At 37.1% G+C, this 19,229-nt stretch overlaps 2 protein-coding genes across 5 annotated transcripts in view; one reads left to right on the plus strand and one right to left on the minus strand.

The window, feature by feature from the left end:
- LOC145784470 (protein NLRC5-like) overlaps nucleotides 1–19,229 on the plus strand; it is a 562,247-nt gene that overhangs the window by 359,680 nt on the left and 183,338 nt on the right. The gene's annotated exons all lie outside the window — the stretch shown is intronic.
- The window catches only part of LOC145784531 (uncharacterized), a 62,690-nt gene that overhangs the window by 17,911 nt on the left and 25,550 nt on the right, over nucleotides 1–19,229 (minus strand). Inside the window, exons 3-5 of the mRNA XM_082596372.1 lie at nucleotides 18,354–18,428; nucleotides 4,180–4,445; nucleotides 3,771–3,953 (exon numbers count right to left, since the gene is read on the minus strand). Coding sequence (XP_082452498.1) covers nucleotides 3,771–3,953; nucleotides 4,180–4,445; nucleotides 18,354–18,428 — 524 coding nt within the window. The remainder of the gene's footprint in view (nucleotides 1–3,770; nucleotides 3,954–4,179; nucleotides 4,446–18,353; nucleotides 18,429–19,229) is intronic.

Below are 19,229 nucleotides of genomic sequence, written 5' to 3' on the forward strand. Positions count from 1 at the left end.
CAAGGTGGAAGGAGGCAACGAGTTGAAGCCGAGGTGGTCAACCATCTGTAGCGCACCCAGCATGGGGCTAAGGGGGCTCAAGCCCCCCCTAACTTGCCACTAAAAATGAAGTTTTTGCATGTTCTCAATTTATATATTTTGCTTACAGGTTAGGTATGAATAAGACACAACAGGGCTGAGCATTATAACAATATATTTTACATATTTACAAATAGTTTTAACAGTTGAACGCTTTCGGTTTAACTTAAGCCCTCCTCAGGAATCCGAAAATATTTATAAAAATGTAATGAATTTCAACTTCTTGAAGGTAAAATTACATTAGGAAAAGGCAACTACATAAATAACTACAAAAAAATTTGCACCACAGGGAACGTGATACATCAAGTAAATGTTGAAGAGAATGGACACGCCTCCAGCAAATAATTGTTTGTTTAAATTTGGGTTGTAGCGTTTGATTAAAAGTGCTTTCTAGATTTTGGTGTCAAATTGAGATTTGCCTTTGCGCAAAATTTTAAATGAGTCGGCAGAGAATTTTCGATCAAAGCAAAAAGAATATTCCATGATATGGTCTTTGATGGCACTTTTCTTTAACTCCCTAAAGTTCAGATGCTCCTGTAGCCTACTCTCGTGGTCAAATGTCTGTGGACATACCGATGTACGTCAATGCCGAATCACACGGACATGTAAAACTGTATAAGACATTTGAGCAGAGAGACGAAGGCGTCTGGGGCTTTAGTTGAAAATACGAACTGAATTTGAATGTTTTGTAAGTAGGAAAAACGTCCACATCAAATTTATTGTTTAGGCTACAAAATTAATGTTTTGTTTGAAACTGTTTTCGTGCTAGTTGTTGTTTTCGCACTTATTTGTGTTGGCAAAGGGAAAGCTAATTCTATTTTGTCATACATGACGAAAAAGTCGAAATTTATAGAAGATTGCAAGAGTGGACGTAGGGATGAGGCAGTGGCGTCGCCAAGTTTTTTTTTAGGGGGTTTCAACACCCTCTTTGGCACGCGTGTGACGTCATCATATTGAGAATGATGCTTTCAGACTCTTTATGTCTTTAAAACAAAGTTTGCCTAATTTTAAACGAAACTGCATTAAAAAAGCGAGTTTTGCCAATACCAAACATTCAAATATCTCAGCCAGGAATTAGCAGCAAGAAAAGATAGAGACTCAGCTTTATTTCCGAAAAATGCCGAAGAAGACATGATCTTATCCTTTTGCTATGCCACCGGAAAGCACCATTTTATAGGAATATTCATACCCACATTTTTGTTGAAAATGCTCTCAGAATGCACCAAATTCAAAGTAATTTTTCAAATTTTTCTGGGGGTGGCCCCCAGGCCCCCGCCGCTGGACTTCGTCTTAGGTAAACACGCCGTCCAAAATTCCTGGCTACGCCACTGGATGAGGATGCTGATGGTGCTAGTAGCATGGGGTTCACTAAGCCAACTTTTAATTTGATTGAGAGAACAAATCCTGATGTATCGGCAACCGGTGGGTTGTAAGTGCCTTTAAATATTAATCAAAGGGATGAGCATTGGCCTATTGTCACTGTCACTATTGTCGCAAATCACTCAGCCGACATTTCTGAATTAGCCCCCCCCTAAATTTTTTTCTGAGTGCGCTACTGTCAACCATTGATGTGCGTAGACGATAATTCGTCTATTTCCACCATACCTTTAATAACCAATTGATGTAGTTGTCCTGAATTTCATCTTTTGTTTTGCTAAATCGTTTGCCCATCTATCTTGCACCCCAATTCTTTTTCTAATTGCATCGTTTGTATTGTGTTTTTTTATACTTCCATATGACATGACTGGTTTTATGAAACAAGATAGAAGTCTCAGTTTTGATTGTAAAACTATATCTCTTTAAAAATTCTTTGCATTTCCAAAATAACGCTTTTGCTTGACCGATTCTTCTTACGTCATTGGTGCATCTTCCATCTTGTGCAATGAGGGACCCTAGGTATACGTGGTGACCCTGGGTGCATGTGGTGACCTGATCCAATTGTTCTTTTTGTTTTTATTTAATAATTTTTATTTTTTTATTTTCATTGCTTTTTTCTATCACACTGTCTTTCTTTTTTTCAAATTTAGTTTCATTCCGTATTTTTTTACTGATTTCATTGATTTTGTCCATAGCCTACTTTCTTGCAGTTTTCCTTCTGTGTCAGCGAGAATAAAAGATGCAAGTGGTAAATAAGTTGTGTTGCAAAAGCTGTCAAAGTACTCCTAAGACGTTGTGTCCTGGATGTCAGCACAACAGTTTCAGTTACTGAGCAATATACGCATCAGTATTGCTTTTGTAGTGGAGAATCGCATCAGAGCGGCGCGATAGTTTCGATACACAATTACACATACGGTAATGTGGAATATAATCTTGTTACAGGCACCATATAGTCACCAGTACAAAGACTGTATTGGCTGTGTACACTGTACAGTCACCAGTAGAGAGACTGTACTGGGCCAGTATTGATTGTGTACAGGCGCCGTACAGTCCCCGGTACAAAGAGTGTACTGTGTATTGGCATTGTACAGGCGCCGGTACAATGACTGTACTGGGCCAGTATAGGCTACGTACAGTCACCGGTACAGATACTGTATTGGCCCAACGCGTAAACGATGTGCACGAATGTACTCGCCCGGTATAGGCGCCGGTACTGGGCCAATACAAGTTGCCTGTACAAGCCGATACTGGGCCAGTATCAGCCCAATACTGTGATGTTTGCTGGGTTTCACTGTAGCCTACCTATTGAATATAATTTACCGTGAAGTAGAAATTGTATTTTTCCATATAACCTGGGGTAAGTGGTTAGGAGCACACTATCACATTGAAATTTTAACACTTTATTTAGTATGGCAAGCCTCACCTAAACACCGATTTATGCGACAATCCGACAATTTTATGTGAAAACCGACCCACCCTATTATACATATTATAGATTATTAGATTATTATAGATTGATAGAGCTTCGGTAGAGAGTTTGTCTTGTTGAACCGAGCCGAGCCGCAGAAGACGAGCCGCAAGCATAAAATTGTCTGTTTAAAAGTGGATTGTGACGTTTTATGTACAGGGCTTCCAAGATCTTAGTTTGATACTCAGACCTGCCTCTAGACATGATCTCAAACTGCTTGATAGAAACGTTATTTTGGCATTCTGTACATGAAAAAATGTGATCTTTAATTGCGCTTTTCTGTATAGAATTCAAATTCAGGTGTTCCCCAGCTCTAGTCGATAAATGTCTTGTTGACATACCGATGTATGTCAGGCTTGCATCACGCAAACAACTGAATTTATAAACGACATTAGAACATAAAGCAAAGGGCGTAGGCGACTTCAGCTGAAAATATCTGCCTACTTTGAACGTTCTATAAACAGGGTAAATGTCACAATCAAATTTCTTTTTGACAATTTTAGCTAGATTTTTTGAAAATCTTACCGAATCTTTTCCCAAGAATGGTATATCAAAAAAGTTGCTAAAATCTTCTTCTTCGGGTTTATCTTTCGGTTTCGTATCCAAAAAAGTTTTTAATATTTTATCAAAAAAGTATGACGGGTATCCATTTAAATGTAGCATATTTTTCAACTTTTTAGTTTCATTGTGGAACAACAAGTCCGTCGAGCAAACCAAACGGGCACGAGATAAAAGACACAAGATTAATCCAGGTTTCCACTTAGTTATAGATAGTAGATATTATAGATTATAGATAGTGACAGTGTAGATGTTAGATTATACAACGTTGAATCAACGTAAATTTCACCTTATTGTTGGACCCATCCAGAGCTTTCTGCAACATGGATCGTTCCATCATGTTTGCATCTCTCCACTCCCCATCCCCATCATCGAGGCAATTCCCCATCGCAACTTTCTCCTCAACTTTGCTCATTACCTCGATGACGTCATGGACAGATAGGAAGTTGTATTGGAGATTCAACCAAACAATCTAAACACAAATAATTATGATGCAACAGTTAAACAATGTTGTTGTTTGTGACGTTTTGTTTATTTGTAAAAGTTTAACAAAACTTAAATAATTACAATTAAAAATTGATTTGGACTCGGACGATAAAACAATGTAAAATAATGTTGAATCAACGTAACAATTGATGTTAATGCAACCATGGATCAATGTAATTAAACGTTGCTTATAAAAGTTAAATGTGACTTACGGATCCAGGCATCGATTTGATCGATTCCTTCCATGGACGGAATTGGTTGGAATTCATTTTGCATCCGTACAGATAAAGGTATCCAATCCGCCCTGGCATCAATTTAATGAACGACGTCACCGCAAGAATGTCATTCTGACTGTCGGAGGCACGCATCCATATCCACCCTCCATCAAAATGACTTCCTACAGCCACAGTCACTTCCTCGTCGTTGCGTTCCCTTAGGATTTTGCTGATGCCGATGATGGAGCGTTTATCGTTGTGATCTAACAATGCAGGAATAATATCAATCAATATTAGCTCCGCTAACCAGGTTGTAATCTAAAACCACAGTTTGGTTCTAACCATAAAATAATCAAATAGGTTGAGTCCAAGTTGTTTACTTCAAAATAAAATATTAATTTATTTACTTTGGAATCAAAATAAAAACAAATATTTTGAACAACAAAGTGGCTGTTTGTCAAAGTTTGAATTTGCGCGCGATAATTTTGTCTAGAGTTGAATTTTCATTTTGCGTGTTTAGTTGGTTTCAACAACATGGTCCTGTGTTTTGCCATGCTAGACAGGTAGTCACTACCTGGTCTAGCCCCTGAAGAAGTCAGTCGTGTCTGATTGACGAAACGTCGGAATAAAAGCAAATTGTCACTGTATACATCTTGTGATAGTTTAGCTCAATTTGCACCAGTAGAACATCTCCTATTATTTAATTTAATGCCTGGTGAACAGCCTCATTCAATTTTCAGCCTGGTCTGATGTTCTATGTACAATTGTACATACCGTTTGTGTCACCAATTGTTTCGTAATTGAGTCGCCACTAAAGTGCAGCTGTAGCAGTTCATAAAAGCTCATTCATGTTCTTGTTTTTCAATGTTAAAGCTGCATTAACGATATGATCTGTACCGTATTTTGAAGTTTAAAAAAAAAGGAGGGATGTAGTGTTTCGTCATAGAAACCATTGTTACGTTTCACTAGCCTATCGTTTGTACTACGTGCGACTGTTACGAGACTAGAGCCATGAGATAGATTAGCTGAGAGAAAGTACAATAAAGTGGTCTGTGTGTAATCTATTGAAGTGTGGTATATCTAAGTTAATCAAACAGAAATACAACATGTGGGTACAAATATTGCTATCCTGTTATGGAGTTGTAGCCTACAAACAACAAATTAACATAGCCTACTTTATCAGATTGTGCTAGTTTTTTAGTTTCCCAAACATTGCTTAATTACATACATTTTTGCCAAAATTAGTGACTTTGTTGATGATAGAGCCCTGGGCAACTGCTTCACCTGCCTATGGCCTAGCACAATTTAATATTCACAAAGCCACATTGAATTAGGCAATGATACTAGTCAGTGTATGGATGGTGTGATGTATTGAAATTAACCCATACTCTTACTACTAGCTCTTGTTCTGACAAATTAACTCTTGAAAGCTCTCACTACAATGACAAGGCTACATATCCAATGTACCGTAGGCCCACAAACTAATCATTTGTATAAAAAGTATCTTCAGACCTCAGTCATGTTTTTAATACAAAAAAGGAACCTTAATAATCTCAGAACTGCCTGTTTTGTTTCTTATTATTCCACTTTGCACAGAAAACAACACTGGTCACACAAATTTGCTTCAATGGACAATACAAAATAATGTTTTATAAACCTAGTCTAAATCCACTTGTAAAGTATTTAGATGTGTATTTGCAGATAGCCTACAGAAAACCAGCATGCAAAAGACCTTCATTAGCCTTTCTGTCCCTATTGCACAACCAAAGATTATTACTAACTAGTCTTCAACGTGCAGCCTAATCACCAACAGCCCTGTTTTAACTTTGAATACTTGCCAAACAGTGACACTACTGTGCGCAGAAGTGCTCTCGCGAGGTCACGTGATTTCGTATCCCGAAAGCTCACTATATCCCCAATTGATTCAACGTCGATTTTGCTGTCTGGGTAGGGAGTCGGTCTCTGACCAAGCTCTGATGCGATATGAGTCATTCTTTGCTGGCAGACAATAATTAAAAAGATAATTTGTTATTTGCACAAATTGCTTTGTAGTGCAAAAAGTGCAGGGAATACTGTTTGCTCAGAAACGGAAAAAACAAAATTGATGAAATTCTGTGTTCAATGCAAGACGACTTTCAAAATAAAATGTGAACTGAGAAATTTGACGTAGAAATGGCGAAAATAGGTCAAAAACCGAGTCTTTATCACCTTTTCTACCTAAAATACACAATCACGAATATATTTTGCGAAATAAATTGATTGAAGTAATAGATAAGGCTTTTGACCAACGGCATACACTTTCCCGTTGTTATTTAACCGTATTAAGACTGGGGCTGGCATAATGTGCCCGCGCCAATTTCAAACGATTGTATTTTAATGGGCATACGTGCTAATAAGCTGAAATTTCTTGACTTTTCCTAAATATTACTTGGCTAAACGTATTTAAAGTTTCGTGGCTGTACCTGATTCGGTTTGGGAGATATTCTACTGTTTTTATCATGTACCTTGAAATATTTCATTGATTTGCTCCTGAAGTGAGAGCAGATTGCGCTTGGTTGGTTTCTTTTATAAAAAGAGTGACAGATCATCGATCGTTTATTCAAAGGCACCAAGCCGCCAAGCGGAGTCGCCTAATGACCTTATCGCGCGTGTAATTGGATTAGTTGTAAAAACAATGCATGATAACAATTACAGATTGCGTCTGGCATAAATTGCATACAGTTACTTCTGTCTGTGACTGAAACAAAACCATTTATATTACGCAACGGACATAGTCTTCTTGGAATAACCTACTTCAAAGTTTGGTTACTTTGTCTATCAGTTTTTCGTCTTTAGATGTCCCTCTAATGTGAAATTGGCGAAATGAAGCAGATATCGACAGAAAAAAAAAACAAGAATATGTTGGTTGATGGAATGTATTTTGAAAATGAATTCGCATATGTATATGAAAGAATTTCGAACTAGATAAGTTGTCTAATACAAGTCAAATGCATCACTTTACAAATTGGGCAATAGTAATATAGTATATCTCTATCCTCGTACAAGCCTGATGGCAGCAAGTGCCATGCTTTCATCGATTCAATGTCATCAGCTGTTGAATCGATTTAACCGTATCTGTTACTGGCGTAGACCTTATGGTCTCGCCCTCTGCTAATTCAGCAATTTCACATAGAAGCAGTGACGCTAGAAACCTGAGATTTCTTGACTTTTACTTTTTTTTCTTGCCCCAACTTTTAATCCCGATTATGTTGGTATCGGATAATTGTGAAGTTCACAATAAACCTTTTGTCACAGCCAGTTATGAAATGCAAGAAACTTGCTGAAATTCAACAGCTTGATTGACAGTTTACTATTAGCGTGCGGTTTCATTTTGTGTTTGTCACTGATAATGATTGAGTTTATTTCCTTAGCTTGCGGAAAACGCTTTCAACCATGCAAGTCAATGAAGAGGTTACGTTGATTTAACATCTACTAATGTCAAATTTACCTAAGATGAGATTTTTGACTAAAGAATTTCGCTATCGCCTATCCAAGTCGAAAATAATTGCTACAGGGTTATGTACAATTATTCGACATTACTTGACGTGGAATCGACGTAAATATGGACACCAACCCTTTAGTTACTTTCACATATGGCATTTTATGACAGTTCAGACGTTCACGCTGCATGAAGAGAGACCGCGCTTCGAATGAGTCATTCTTTGCTGGCAGACAATAATTAGGAAAGTAATTTGTTATTCGCGCAAATTGCTTTGTAGTGCAAAAAGTGCATGGAATACTGTTTGCACAGAAACGTAAAAATTAAATTGATGAAATTCTGTGTTCAAGGCAAAACGACTTTCAAAATAAAATGTGAACTGAGAAATTTGACCAAGAAATGGCGAAAATAGGTCAAAAACCGAGTCTTTATCACCTTTTCTACCTAAAATACACAATCACGAATATACTTTGCGAAATAAATTGATTGAAGTGATAGATAAGGCTTTTGACCAACGGCATACTTTTTCCCGTTGTTATTTGATATAAGCTGACGGAGTAATTAGCAATAAGAGAGACGTAGACCTGATGGTCTCGGCCAGTGACTCTTGCCGCCAAAAGGAGGCAGTGACAGATACGGTTAATAATCGACAAGTCTGCGTTGAGAGAATGCTTGTAGGACACGATAGCCTGTAAGATTCTTACATCGAATCAACGTTAGACGAGTTTGATTTATCGTAAAATTGGCTACCTCCAAAAATTGCACAAGTAGACATTGCTTATTGTTATGTTTCAAAAGATGAGTAGGCCTACTGTTGGAACAGTACATTGCTGTTTTAGCTTTGACTTATCATCATCATGGTTGAACCAATGTAAAATGACGTAACTCGTCGGTATAGAATGCGAAAAGTTTGTAACTTTATATTTTCGCACTACGTTTTGTTTTGCATCTGTTTCTGCAGAAACGTGGTAAATAAACAATTCCTGATTTCGTTAATTGGATTCTTCTAAACATCGGCAAACCGCTGCAATTTATACCCAGCTTGAAAACTCGGTAAGTTTGGCATTTGTTCTACGTAGCTAGACGTTGAATCAACATAAATATGACAGATTGTACGAGCTGTGTATCAGCGTGATTTGTTTCGTTTTTCACTCTGAAACGCATATACAGTATATAGCTAATGGAGCCTTTTTATTTGAAGCAACGTTGTAATAATGTAACAGTGGCGCATTTTTTTCTGAAGCCTCAAAGAAGTTCACCCTCAGCCGCAACGGTTACGATGCACAAACCACGCATAAGGATAAGCTGGTTTACACCAGCGCGCGAGAACAACCAGCAAAATTAATTTAGTCGGGTGTTGTGATGCCAAACGGGTGGCCTCAGCACGGGTGGCCGCTACGCATCATCGTAAACTGACTCTATTAGCTTGTATCATGCCACTAGCAAACATACAAAACAAACCGTGGTTTTGTTCAATGATTTTGATGTAACGCATATGTTCAAGCGATATAACTCGCTCGCTGTAATACGGAATTGGATAGAATCAACGTCTTTTGCTTTCATTTGCATTTGATCGTGTTTTCAAGTTTTCAAAACCCGCTATTGTTACGCAGATCCAACGTCAAACGACGTAAAATCGACGTAAAAACGTTGCTGCGATTGAAACAAACAGAAATAAAATCGTTTTCATGTGCTTGTTCTCCATTGGCAAATCGGCCATTTTTACGTCGATTCAACGACTAAAGTCGATTCAACGACGTTGAGTCGACGTACAAATGGTCAATTTTTCTCTCTAGGTTGGTTAACGTATTTCGACAGCTCTTCTTCCTATTTGTTCTTACATCCTGTTGTTTACGTTATAATCAGGCAGTAAGTTAACGATAATGGCATGTTTATTAACCCATCATTCAGTTCTACGAATGATATTTGTAGTTGTAAAAGACAAAGATAAAAATGTTTGCTTTGAAATTACTTCGATTTTCGAAACTTAGGTGCCCATTCAACGTTGCGAATCAACAAAATAGTAAATAAAGCACAGTACGCCATAACTTTAGCCTTGTATATAAGATGTAGGTACACGCATAGCGTACTATTTCAGCCATCATCACGCATAATCAAACGTGCTAATACTTGTTTACAGTCCAGTAAAAACAAACAAAATAACTTTTACATGTGAGTCCTCACTAAAATATTATTGAAGCAGAAACGCTATTTACTGTACAATACGCGTATTGCAAGGAGAAACACTTAGTCACATGATGATACTTTATAATGTAATTAACTGCATTGAATCCACGTTTGTTGACGATTATTTACATTCACCGGTGCTTTCCAGCTAGCCCATTTTACGCCCAATCGATGTAAATGTGAATTATTTCCAGCTTGGTGCCACGCATGCGGAAAAAATATTAGAGACTTGTCGAGAGATCAAATTTCGCTATTTCGTGTATCGTATATACACGACATGTGTATCATATAAACGACATTGATGATATCGTATAAGTCGATTTTTGATGTTTTTTTCCCACAATTTATACATTAATACACAATTTATACGGCACTGCCGATGCTGTATAAATTGTGGAAAAAATTCGGCAACAATTTTTATTCAGTAATTTTCTAGCCGACAAAACTGCGCTGTTATTTCGTCGATTTAACGATTAGCGACAGCTATTAGGTGTAAAAACATGAAGATCGGCTGACGGATATCATCAGTAACTAAGCATTGCGCATTGTCAAGCTGTAAGCAAATACAATTTATTATTCAAGTTCAATGGGACTTGATTCTAGATGGCTGGTAATGCTCAACATTGCCAGATTTCAACGTCCTCAGTTGTCGAATTTACGTAAATATAACTAATTTTGTCGGCGGACATATTCTTCCTGGAATAACCTACAGTACTTCAAAGTTTGGTTGCTTTGTCTATATCAGTTTTTCGTCTTTAGATGTACCTCTAATGTGAAATTGAGGAAATGAAGCAAATATCGACATAAATCTGCCTACATCTCAAGCAACAGTTGTTTCCGATCTTCGCATCTTTCCAACCAAACTGAAGTCAAATAAACAATTTTCACGTCTAAGCACTGTGGTGAAACGTTGAATCGATATAATAATGTCGCACTTTTGCCGGCTGGATAATTGCAGAGTATATAGATTCTCGGCAGTTAATGAGCCGTTACGGTTGTTAGTGTGAGAGACAGAACGCAAAGTGTGACGCTGAAATTACAGTGACGTGAATATCTCAAGCAGAGCAAGCCTTGTTTCTTTATTATAATTTACATCTAACTTTGGCGATTTGACTGCGGTCCAATAAATCCATTACACTTAGCCTATAGATATACACATGATTCGAAGACAAGTTTGAATTTGTTGGATAGTCAGATAAATTTTCTTTCACTTGGTAAAATATCTAAGTGACAGCATGCATATCAAAGGCGTAACAATCGTTCAAAAACCGCGGGCACTTTATGGCCCCCCCCAACTTCAGGAATACCTTGAGAGCCCAGTCTTAATACGGTTAATATAAGCCGACGGAGTAATAAGCAATAAGAAAGACATAGACCTGATGGTCTCGGCCAGTAACTCTTGTCGCCAAAAGGAAGCAGTAACAGATACGGTTAAACGATTTTTAAAGTTTTGTTTCGTAAATATATAAGTTATTTTAAGTTTCTGAAAATAAGTTCTAAGAAACTTTAAAAACTAAAGTTCTAAGAATCTAAGAAACTTTATTTCTAAGAAACTTTAAAAATGCAAAAGGATAATTTGACAAAAGCTTTCTTTAGCCCATTTACATTCAAAATCACTCCACTTCAACAAAAAACTAATAAGTTGTAGTTAGGTAGGCTATTGAATCATTTTAATGTTGCTATTCATAAAAATATATGCTATATTGAAGCTTCTAAGTGTGACAAAGCAACCCTTAATGGTAATATGTAAACTGTAATCAGAGATGGGCAAGATCACCAGTATTGGTGATCTTAAAGATCAAGATCACCAAGAATAGGTGATCTTGAAGATCAAGATCACCAAACTATGTGATCTTCAAGATCAAGACCGTGATCTTGAAGATCAAGATCACTTTCAAGATCACTTTTTGTGTACCGGTACTTGAAAAAAAAAATGAAGTTTTTGATCAATGATGTTGCAAAAAACCTGGATAAAGGTATATAGTTGGTATTGCTAACTTTTACTTTTAACTACTCGATCACTGGCCTAAGAATTGTAATAAGTTAGTGACTGTTGCTATTAGGCCTATCAATTGGCAATTGCTGACGTAGTTTGCGTAGAACTGCAACGTCACACTCAAGGCCGGGGTTAAATACAGTAGTATAGGCTACTGAAAAAGTCGCAATTACTTTTATACTTTATATTTATAATAAATAAATAAAAATACAATTTGAACTGCATCATTTTTTACCAAATTTTTGTCTGGTTCATGTGGGAGTTTTTATTCGTGTTACTAAGGAGTTTTAACTTTCTCTGTATTATGTCAATGTTTATTGCACCATTTACCCATCTGGCAACCTTGATACTGTTGTCTGCTATCAAAAAAGTTCAGAGGTTTGCGGTCAGACAAACCGCTCCATACTCAGACCTTAAACAAGTCTTGGTCTGGTTGATTTGCTGCAATAAACCACTTTACATGACCAAAGTCGGCTAGAGTCCAGATTTTTTAACACCGCCATTCTAAACTTTTGAAACATCTAAAATTGAGTCAAAGAAAGCAAACATTTCTTTAAAAATCACACATGGAAATTGTGAACAAAGTTAAATCAATTTTTTATTATACGTCAGCACAAAGTACATGGAAGTTGACTTCTTTCTTATGACCAACACAGAAAACTTTTTCAATTTTAAACTGGCAACACTGACCAGAGTAGATAGAGACTTTAAGTCGTCTTTTGTTGGACACATATCATATTAACAGTGGCTTAATATTAGTAGTTGCCACTAATTACTTTGTACAGTACGAGTTCTAAAAAAATGCCTCTATCTAGTAAGTAAACTTCAATTTAAAAGTGATCTTGATCTTATTGTTCTACAAGATCAAGATCACACAAAAAAAAAGTAATCTTAGATCAAGATCACCCAAAAAAAAGTGATCTTGAACATCACTTGTGATCTTCAAGATCAAGATCACGCCCATCTCTGACTGTAATACGTGTAGGCTATGCTATTTAAGTTATGAAAATGCAGTACGAACAGCTCATGGTCGAAAACAATGGCGCATTGTATCCTACCCTCAATACAACGAAGGAACCTAATGATGATAATGCTATTTAATCTAGGCAACCAGCTGCCATGTTGTGTATTTATTTTCTGCAATCAGTAGCCTACTCACTGTCGTTGCTGAAAGCACTTTATTTTTGTACAAAATTTGTAAATAGTCCTTGTATTTATAATAATATATGAGATGTTGTAAAGCAGAGTGCTTATTCATCTTTTAATCACGTACAGTAAACAACTAATAAAGATAATAACAATATTAAGATTAACAGAGGTATCAACAGTCATACACACGTAAAAGTAAACAGCTATATAAGGTAAAAAGACACACAAAAACAATACCAAAATTTTTGTTATTGTACTAAAGCAATATTGGTATGCATAAATTAGGCAGTGACTACTGGAATGCCTAATGCTAACAGTGTAATTGAACACTAGTGTTGGTACAGTAATAACAGTAGGCTACACAATCACAACAATAAATAGTACACTACAGTATTAGATATTGGCAACAACAGTATAAATAGAAGGTAACGTTAAAAATTTTGGAAACAAAACTTACTGTGGTAAGCTTGCACAAAACACAACATAAAAATTAGAAACATTGTGGGGTGTACACAATATCCCGGTTTTGGAAAAATTTATCTAACGAAGCTTTGAACGAATTTACACTTGGCGAAGTAACCACATGTTCAGGGAGACTGTTCCACCCATTGATCACACGGCAAGTAAAAAAGTTACTAAATTTTCTGGTCTTGGGCCTTGGCTTTTCCAGCTTAAGGCTGTGTCCTCTTGTAGCAATGTTTTTCAGGTCCAGTGTGAATAGATTGTTGACATTGACATCATACAAGCCATGCATGTATTTAAATGTTTCGATGAGGTCACCTCGGAGTTTTCTGTGTTCTATAGTGGGCAGACCAAGTTTTTTCAGCCTTTCTGGATAGGTTAGTTTTCGAAATCCAAACACAAGTTTTGTGGCTCTTCGTTGAACTGCTTCTACTTTTACAGTTTGATGTTTGAAATTTGGCCACCAGATGATGTTGTTGTATTCCAATATTGTTCTGACTAGCGTTTTGTATAGAAGGAGAAACATATTTACATCAAGAAAAGTGAAGGTTCTTTTTATGACACCAACGATACGATTTGCCTTAGATACCATCTTGTCAATGTGAGATGAGAAGGATAGATTGTTATCGAATATCACTCCAAGGTCCTTTTCCTCACTCACACTTTTTAAAACAACTTTTTCTCCGCTTTCTGTAACAATATTATACTGTGATTTCATGTGTTGATGTTCTTTTCCAACTCTGAGGAAGCAGCACTTGTCGGGATGAAACTTTAGTTTCCATACTTTTGACGATTTTGTCAGAAGATCCAAGTCAGTTTGTAAGGCTTCCAAATCAGTATGGTCTCGAATTCTCTTATACATCTTAGTGTCATCAGCAAACAGTTTAACCGAACTTTTCAAACCAAGAGGCAAATCATTAATATAGATTATGAACAGCAATGGGCCCAAGACACTGCCCTGAGGGACTCCACTTGTCACATTAGACCAGTCAGAAAACTCATTGTGAATTGTTACTCTGTGTCTACGATTTTGTAGAAAAGAGTCGAGCCATTTCAGAACATTGTCATGGAGTTTAAAAGCTTTCAGTTTTAACATCAATCTTTTGTGGGGAACCGTATCAAAGGCCTTCATAATATCCATAAAAATCACATCAGTGCAGCCACCTTCATCCATAGCTTTCACCCAATTGGCAACAGACTCCAGGTGCTGTGTCAAGCAAGACCTCCTCCGCATGAAATCATGTTGATTCTCTGATATTAAGGAATTTTTTGCCAAGTGTTCAGTCATTCTTTCTCTCAAAATGGTTTCAAGCATCTTACAAGGAATCGATGTCAAGCTGATAGGCCTATAGTTAAGTGCCAAATGTCGGTCACCTTTTTTGAACACTGGAGTTACATTGGCAAGTTTTCAGACTTGAGGAAGTTGTCCTGTATCAAGAGAAAGCTGAAACATTTTCTGAAATGGGGACAGTAGTTGACTAGTGGCTTCTTTTAGTAGCCGAGGATGGATTTCATCAGGTCCACTTGACTTTGACACATTCAGATTCTTAAAGCAGTCTTCGACTTCTTTCATTGAAACTTGGGGTTGACTCATGGCATAAGGGACTTTCAGTACATTGTATTCTGGCAGCGGGCCATCATTTTCGACGGTGAAAACGGATGAGAAAGCTTTGCACAATGCATTTGCTTTCCCTTGATCATGAGTTTCCAGTCCATGTTCAGTTGATATGTCTGCCACATTTTCCCGAAATCTGGTCTTGCTTTTTACATAGTTCCAAAATTGTTTTGGTTCAGAGGGGAGTTTAGAAGCCACAGTCTGTTCATAACATTTGACTGCATTACGTATTGTTCTGGTAGTTTTATTCCTTGCGAGAGTGTATTTGGCATAAGCAGCAGCAGTTTTTGTTTTAAGCCATTTCCTGTATGCTTTCCTTTTTTGCCTAATCTGTTGGAGAAAATCGACTGACAGCCAGGCAGGTTTCTTTCTTTTCTTCTCGTTGCACTTTCGTTTGGGCACACAGGCATTTCTGGCTGCAATAATTTCCCCACTCACTCTTGTCCACAAAGTGTCAACATTCATATTATTACAAGAAACAATACTTTCCCAGTCAGTATGTCCAAGCATTTTCCTCATCAACTCGTAATCCCCCTTATTGTAATCAAACCATGTTGTAGCAGCGCTCTTCACTGATGAGGAAAACAAAGCAATGGACACCAGTAGTGTGACATGGTCACTTTTTCCAAGCGGTGCTCCAACTTGTACTTGTGAAATTAAATCTTGGCAGTTGGAAAAAATAAGGTCTAGGGTATTGCATTTCCCAAGAGAAGACGCTCTTGTGGGTTCTGTCACAAACTGTTCAAGAAATGCATCTCTTGTAGTTTCAAGAAAAATACTGGCAGGATGGGTAGGGGGTTTAGAGCAGGAAGGCGCGTTCCAGTCAATCTCAGGAAAGTTGAAGTCACCTAAAAGCATGAGGTCGCAGTTCAGGGATGACAGTTGTCTCAACATTTCATTTACTTCTTGATTTCTTGCTTCACTGCTATTGGGACTTCTGTATACTCCCCCAACAACCAAATTTTTGCAGTTAGCTGTTGAAATTTCAACAAACACGGTATCAGGAATCATACAGGGAATATTAGTACAATTAACACACTTCAATGAACAATGGACGTATATACAAACACCCCTACCATTATTGGTAATGTCACAGAAAAAGTTAAATCCATCTATATTTAGCTTTTGTGAAGTTAAACCAAATTTCGAATTTTTAGGCACTACTTCAACAACAACAATTATTTTTGCATTTACTTGGTGTATTCTGGCAATCAATTCGTCTAGTTTGTTAGTTAGTGTATCCGAGTTGGTATATAAGACAAGGCACTCTTTATTTTCTGTTGAGGTGATCATTTCATGTTCACCTTTACCACTTTCATCTGTCTGATCTGCCATTTGTATTTTTCGACATCGCTGGTGCATGCACTCCTCTTTGCATTTAGTTCTGTCAGTAGATCTCTCCACCTTTGTCTTTCCAGTGGGGTGTAGTCCTTCTTCACAAATAAGTTTTTTGACTCTTTCAGAATTTTGCTATTTTTTATCAAAACAGATACATCGTCCTCGTCTTTCAGAGTCACCAGTAATGGTCGAGCATCTCCATCTTTCTTAGGTTTGCCAAGCCTTCTGTTGTTGGATACATCAATGTCGCATTTGACATCTTCATTAATTGCTTGATGTAACTTAATGGCATCAACTTCTTTTTGTTGACTAGTTGTAGCTGCTCCTTGTGGTTCAGGAAGGTTGAAAATTACAACATTTTTTTGTCTTCGTTTTCGATCTTGGAGTTCAGAAAGTACTTCTTGTGTCATTTCTTCTTTTGATTGTGTTACTTTTATTGACTCCACCTCTTTCTCAAGATCAGTAATTTTTATCTGCTGTTTCTGCTGAACCTGGGACAGTCTTGCCTGTTCCGTCTTTAATTCCGTCATGCTCTTAAGAATTTTTGCTGTTGTTGTTTCACACTTACGACAAAACCACTTAAGGCAAATAGTATTATTGTCATTCAGGAAATCGTAGATGGTTTTACTGACACCTTCGCAGTTTGAATGATGCCACATGTCGCAGATATCACACTGCAATGCATCCTCCTCATCCAAAATGTTACTTGGGCATGAGCCACATTTCACATCCACCTTGCTTGATTTTGGTGGCATAATTACATTAACAAATTTACAAAGCAGGATATAACCTTATCAAATAGAATCCTTAAACCTTATTCAAATACAATTTATACTTCTTATCTCCAATATTTATTATGATGTAATTTATTTTTGTGATAGTTGTTAGGTTTAGTCGTCCCGGATTGCTTCAACAACTGGCACTCCAGTTTTTTAGGAACATGGAGACAGCTGATTCTTTCCACTAATCCAGGGGTGTCAAACACAAATGCACCCCGGGCAAAAATTAAAAAATTAGTACAAGTCGGGGGCCAAACTAATTTAATCTTTATTACAAAATATATTTCAAGGAACTTCCGACTTTGCAACAATAGTAGGTGGTTTTTCCAGCGATTTTGAGCATATTAGTTGAAAAAAATGTCGCGACTCCGAGACAAAACTATCGAAACTCCGCAGAAAAATCAGGTCTTTCCCACACTGTGGGCTAGTGTGACTAAAAAAAAATAAAAATAAAAAAAGGAGCTGAGTTAACGACATAATTTTAGGTTCAAGTGTCAAATTCCTGAGCATTCAAGCACATTTTAGCATATTGATTAATCGCCAAAAGGAATTAATTTAGCCAAACTAGTTCTCAAAATTCGTCAAAAATAAGCCAAAACGCCAAACCAAAAATATGAAGACAAATGTCTTAAAAAATCAATCATCAGAGCGAATCTGAGGATGCGCATTGTCATGGTGCGCGAAACGTCAGTGAAGCAATAAACAATCCTGTTTGTTGTTGCTTTTACTTTCAATTTCATCAGATGAGTGCTATAAACGATGACTATTAGTGAGACGGTTGACAAATATTAGTTCAACTTGAAAAGTTCTTGCTTGCTGAAAGAATTGAGTACTGTTGCTTGCATGTGACAGAGAGACCACGATTTTCCGCTTTATTTTGTAAACTACAGCTTACTTGTTGTGCTCTTATGCTTACCATACTTATATCTACACTAATATATGCTGCTAGAGCTTTTGTTTCTTAACTTGGCTGATTTCATTCACTTGGCAATTTTTCATCTTTTGATCACTGTTAACTTGAAGTTTAAAAACTTTTATAAACAAAACTACTCAACAAAACAACGATGCAATGTTGGTTTTCAGTTGCCTAAATATAGGCCAACCCAAAATTGATAAAACATCCTTAGCATAGAAAACTGTGTTGACTATGTAAAAACATTTACTTACTTGCAGCGACCTCTTGAGTTTTCTTATACAGCTCTGAAAGAAATAAGCTTACTTCCCGTTTTCGCAATTTTTTACCTGAAAAATATTAAATCCATCATAAAAACTTAATTCATTTTTTTTCACGTCCTATTTATGTTGTTTATCAGTGCTAGAGTGAACCAGCTTAGTGGCCAAATGGTTTTGCCTTCAGGTCTGATACTGGTAGATCTAATTCCAGTTCTGTTCGGGATTAACCAGTTCGGGTCAAACCAGAGACTTGATAAATGTTACTGATTGTCAGTGGTGGCTCGTCAGAAGGTGCTGCGGTACTGCAGCACCCCCTGGCGTAATTTCTGTATTTGCTTTGATAACGCTCTGCTTAGCAATTTTTGCCAGGCATTGAGCACTTTTTATTAGTGTTAATTTTAGCTAAATAATTTTTATTTTATAGCCTAATGTATGTGTATTTCTTGAAAATCTACTCAAACCCCTCGTCATGTCTAGAAAACAATAGCACAAATTACCGCATTAAATAAATTCTGGTACGGAAACTCTGGTACTGCAGTTCCCTGCAGTCCCAGTTTCGGCTTGTTTGTGCTGTATTGCGCATGCGCGAATCTCTTGGAAGCGGCGATTTTGGCTGGGAGAGGGTGCTGCGTTTTTTGCAGTACCATGTTGCCATGTTGTAGTTTTGAAATTTCTGTTACGACAGAAACTGCTGGACTGTTAGCCAGCGATATTACTATTGGCAACCCTGTCAGTCGAAGCTAATCAGGCAGCTGAGTGTGTTTTCCCTCGCTAACTTGCAATGCTTTTTGAGATGTTTTGCCTGTTTAGAGTTAGACTAGTATAGATTAAGTATTTTTGTAGAGTTAGACGTCAGTGTTTTAGACAATT

Source organism: Aplidium turbinatum, chromosome 1 (genome assembly GCF_918807975.1).
Source record: "Aplidium turbinatum chromosome 1, kaAplTurb1.1, whole genome shotgun sequence".
Classification (NCBI taxonomy): domain Eukaryota; kingdom Metazoa; phylum Chordata; class Ascidiacea; order Aplousobranchia; family Polyclinidae; genus Aplidium; species Aplidium turbinatum.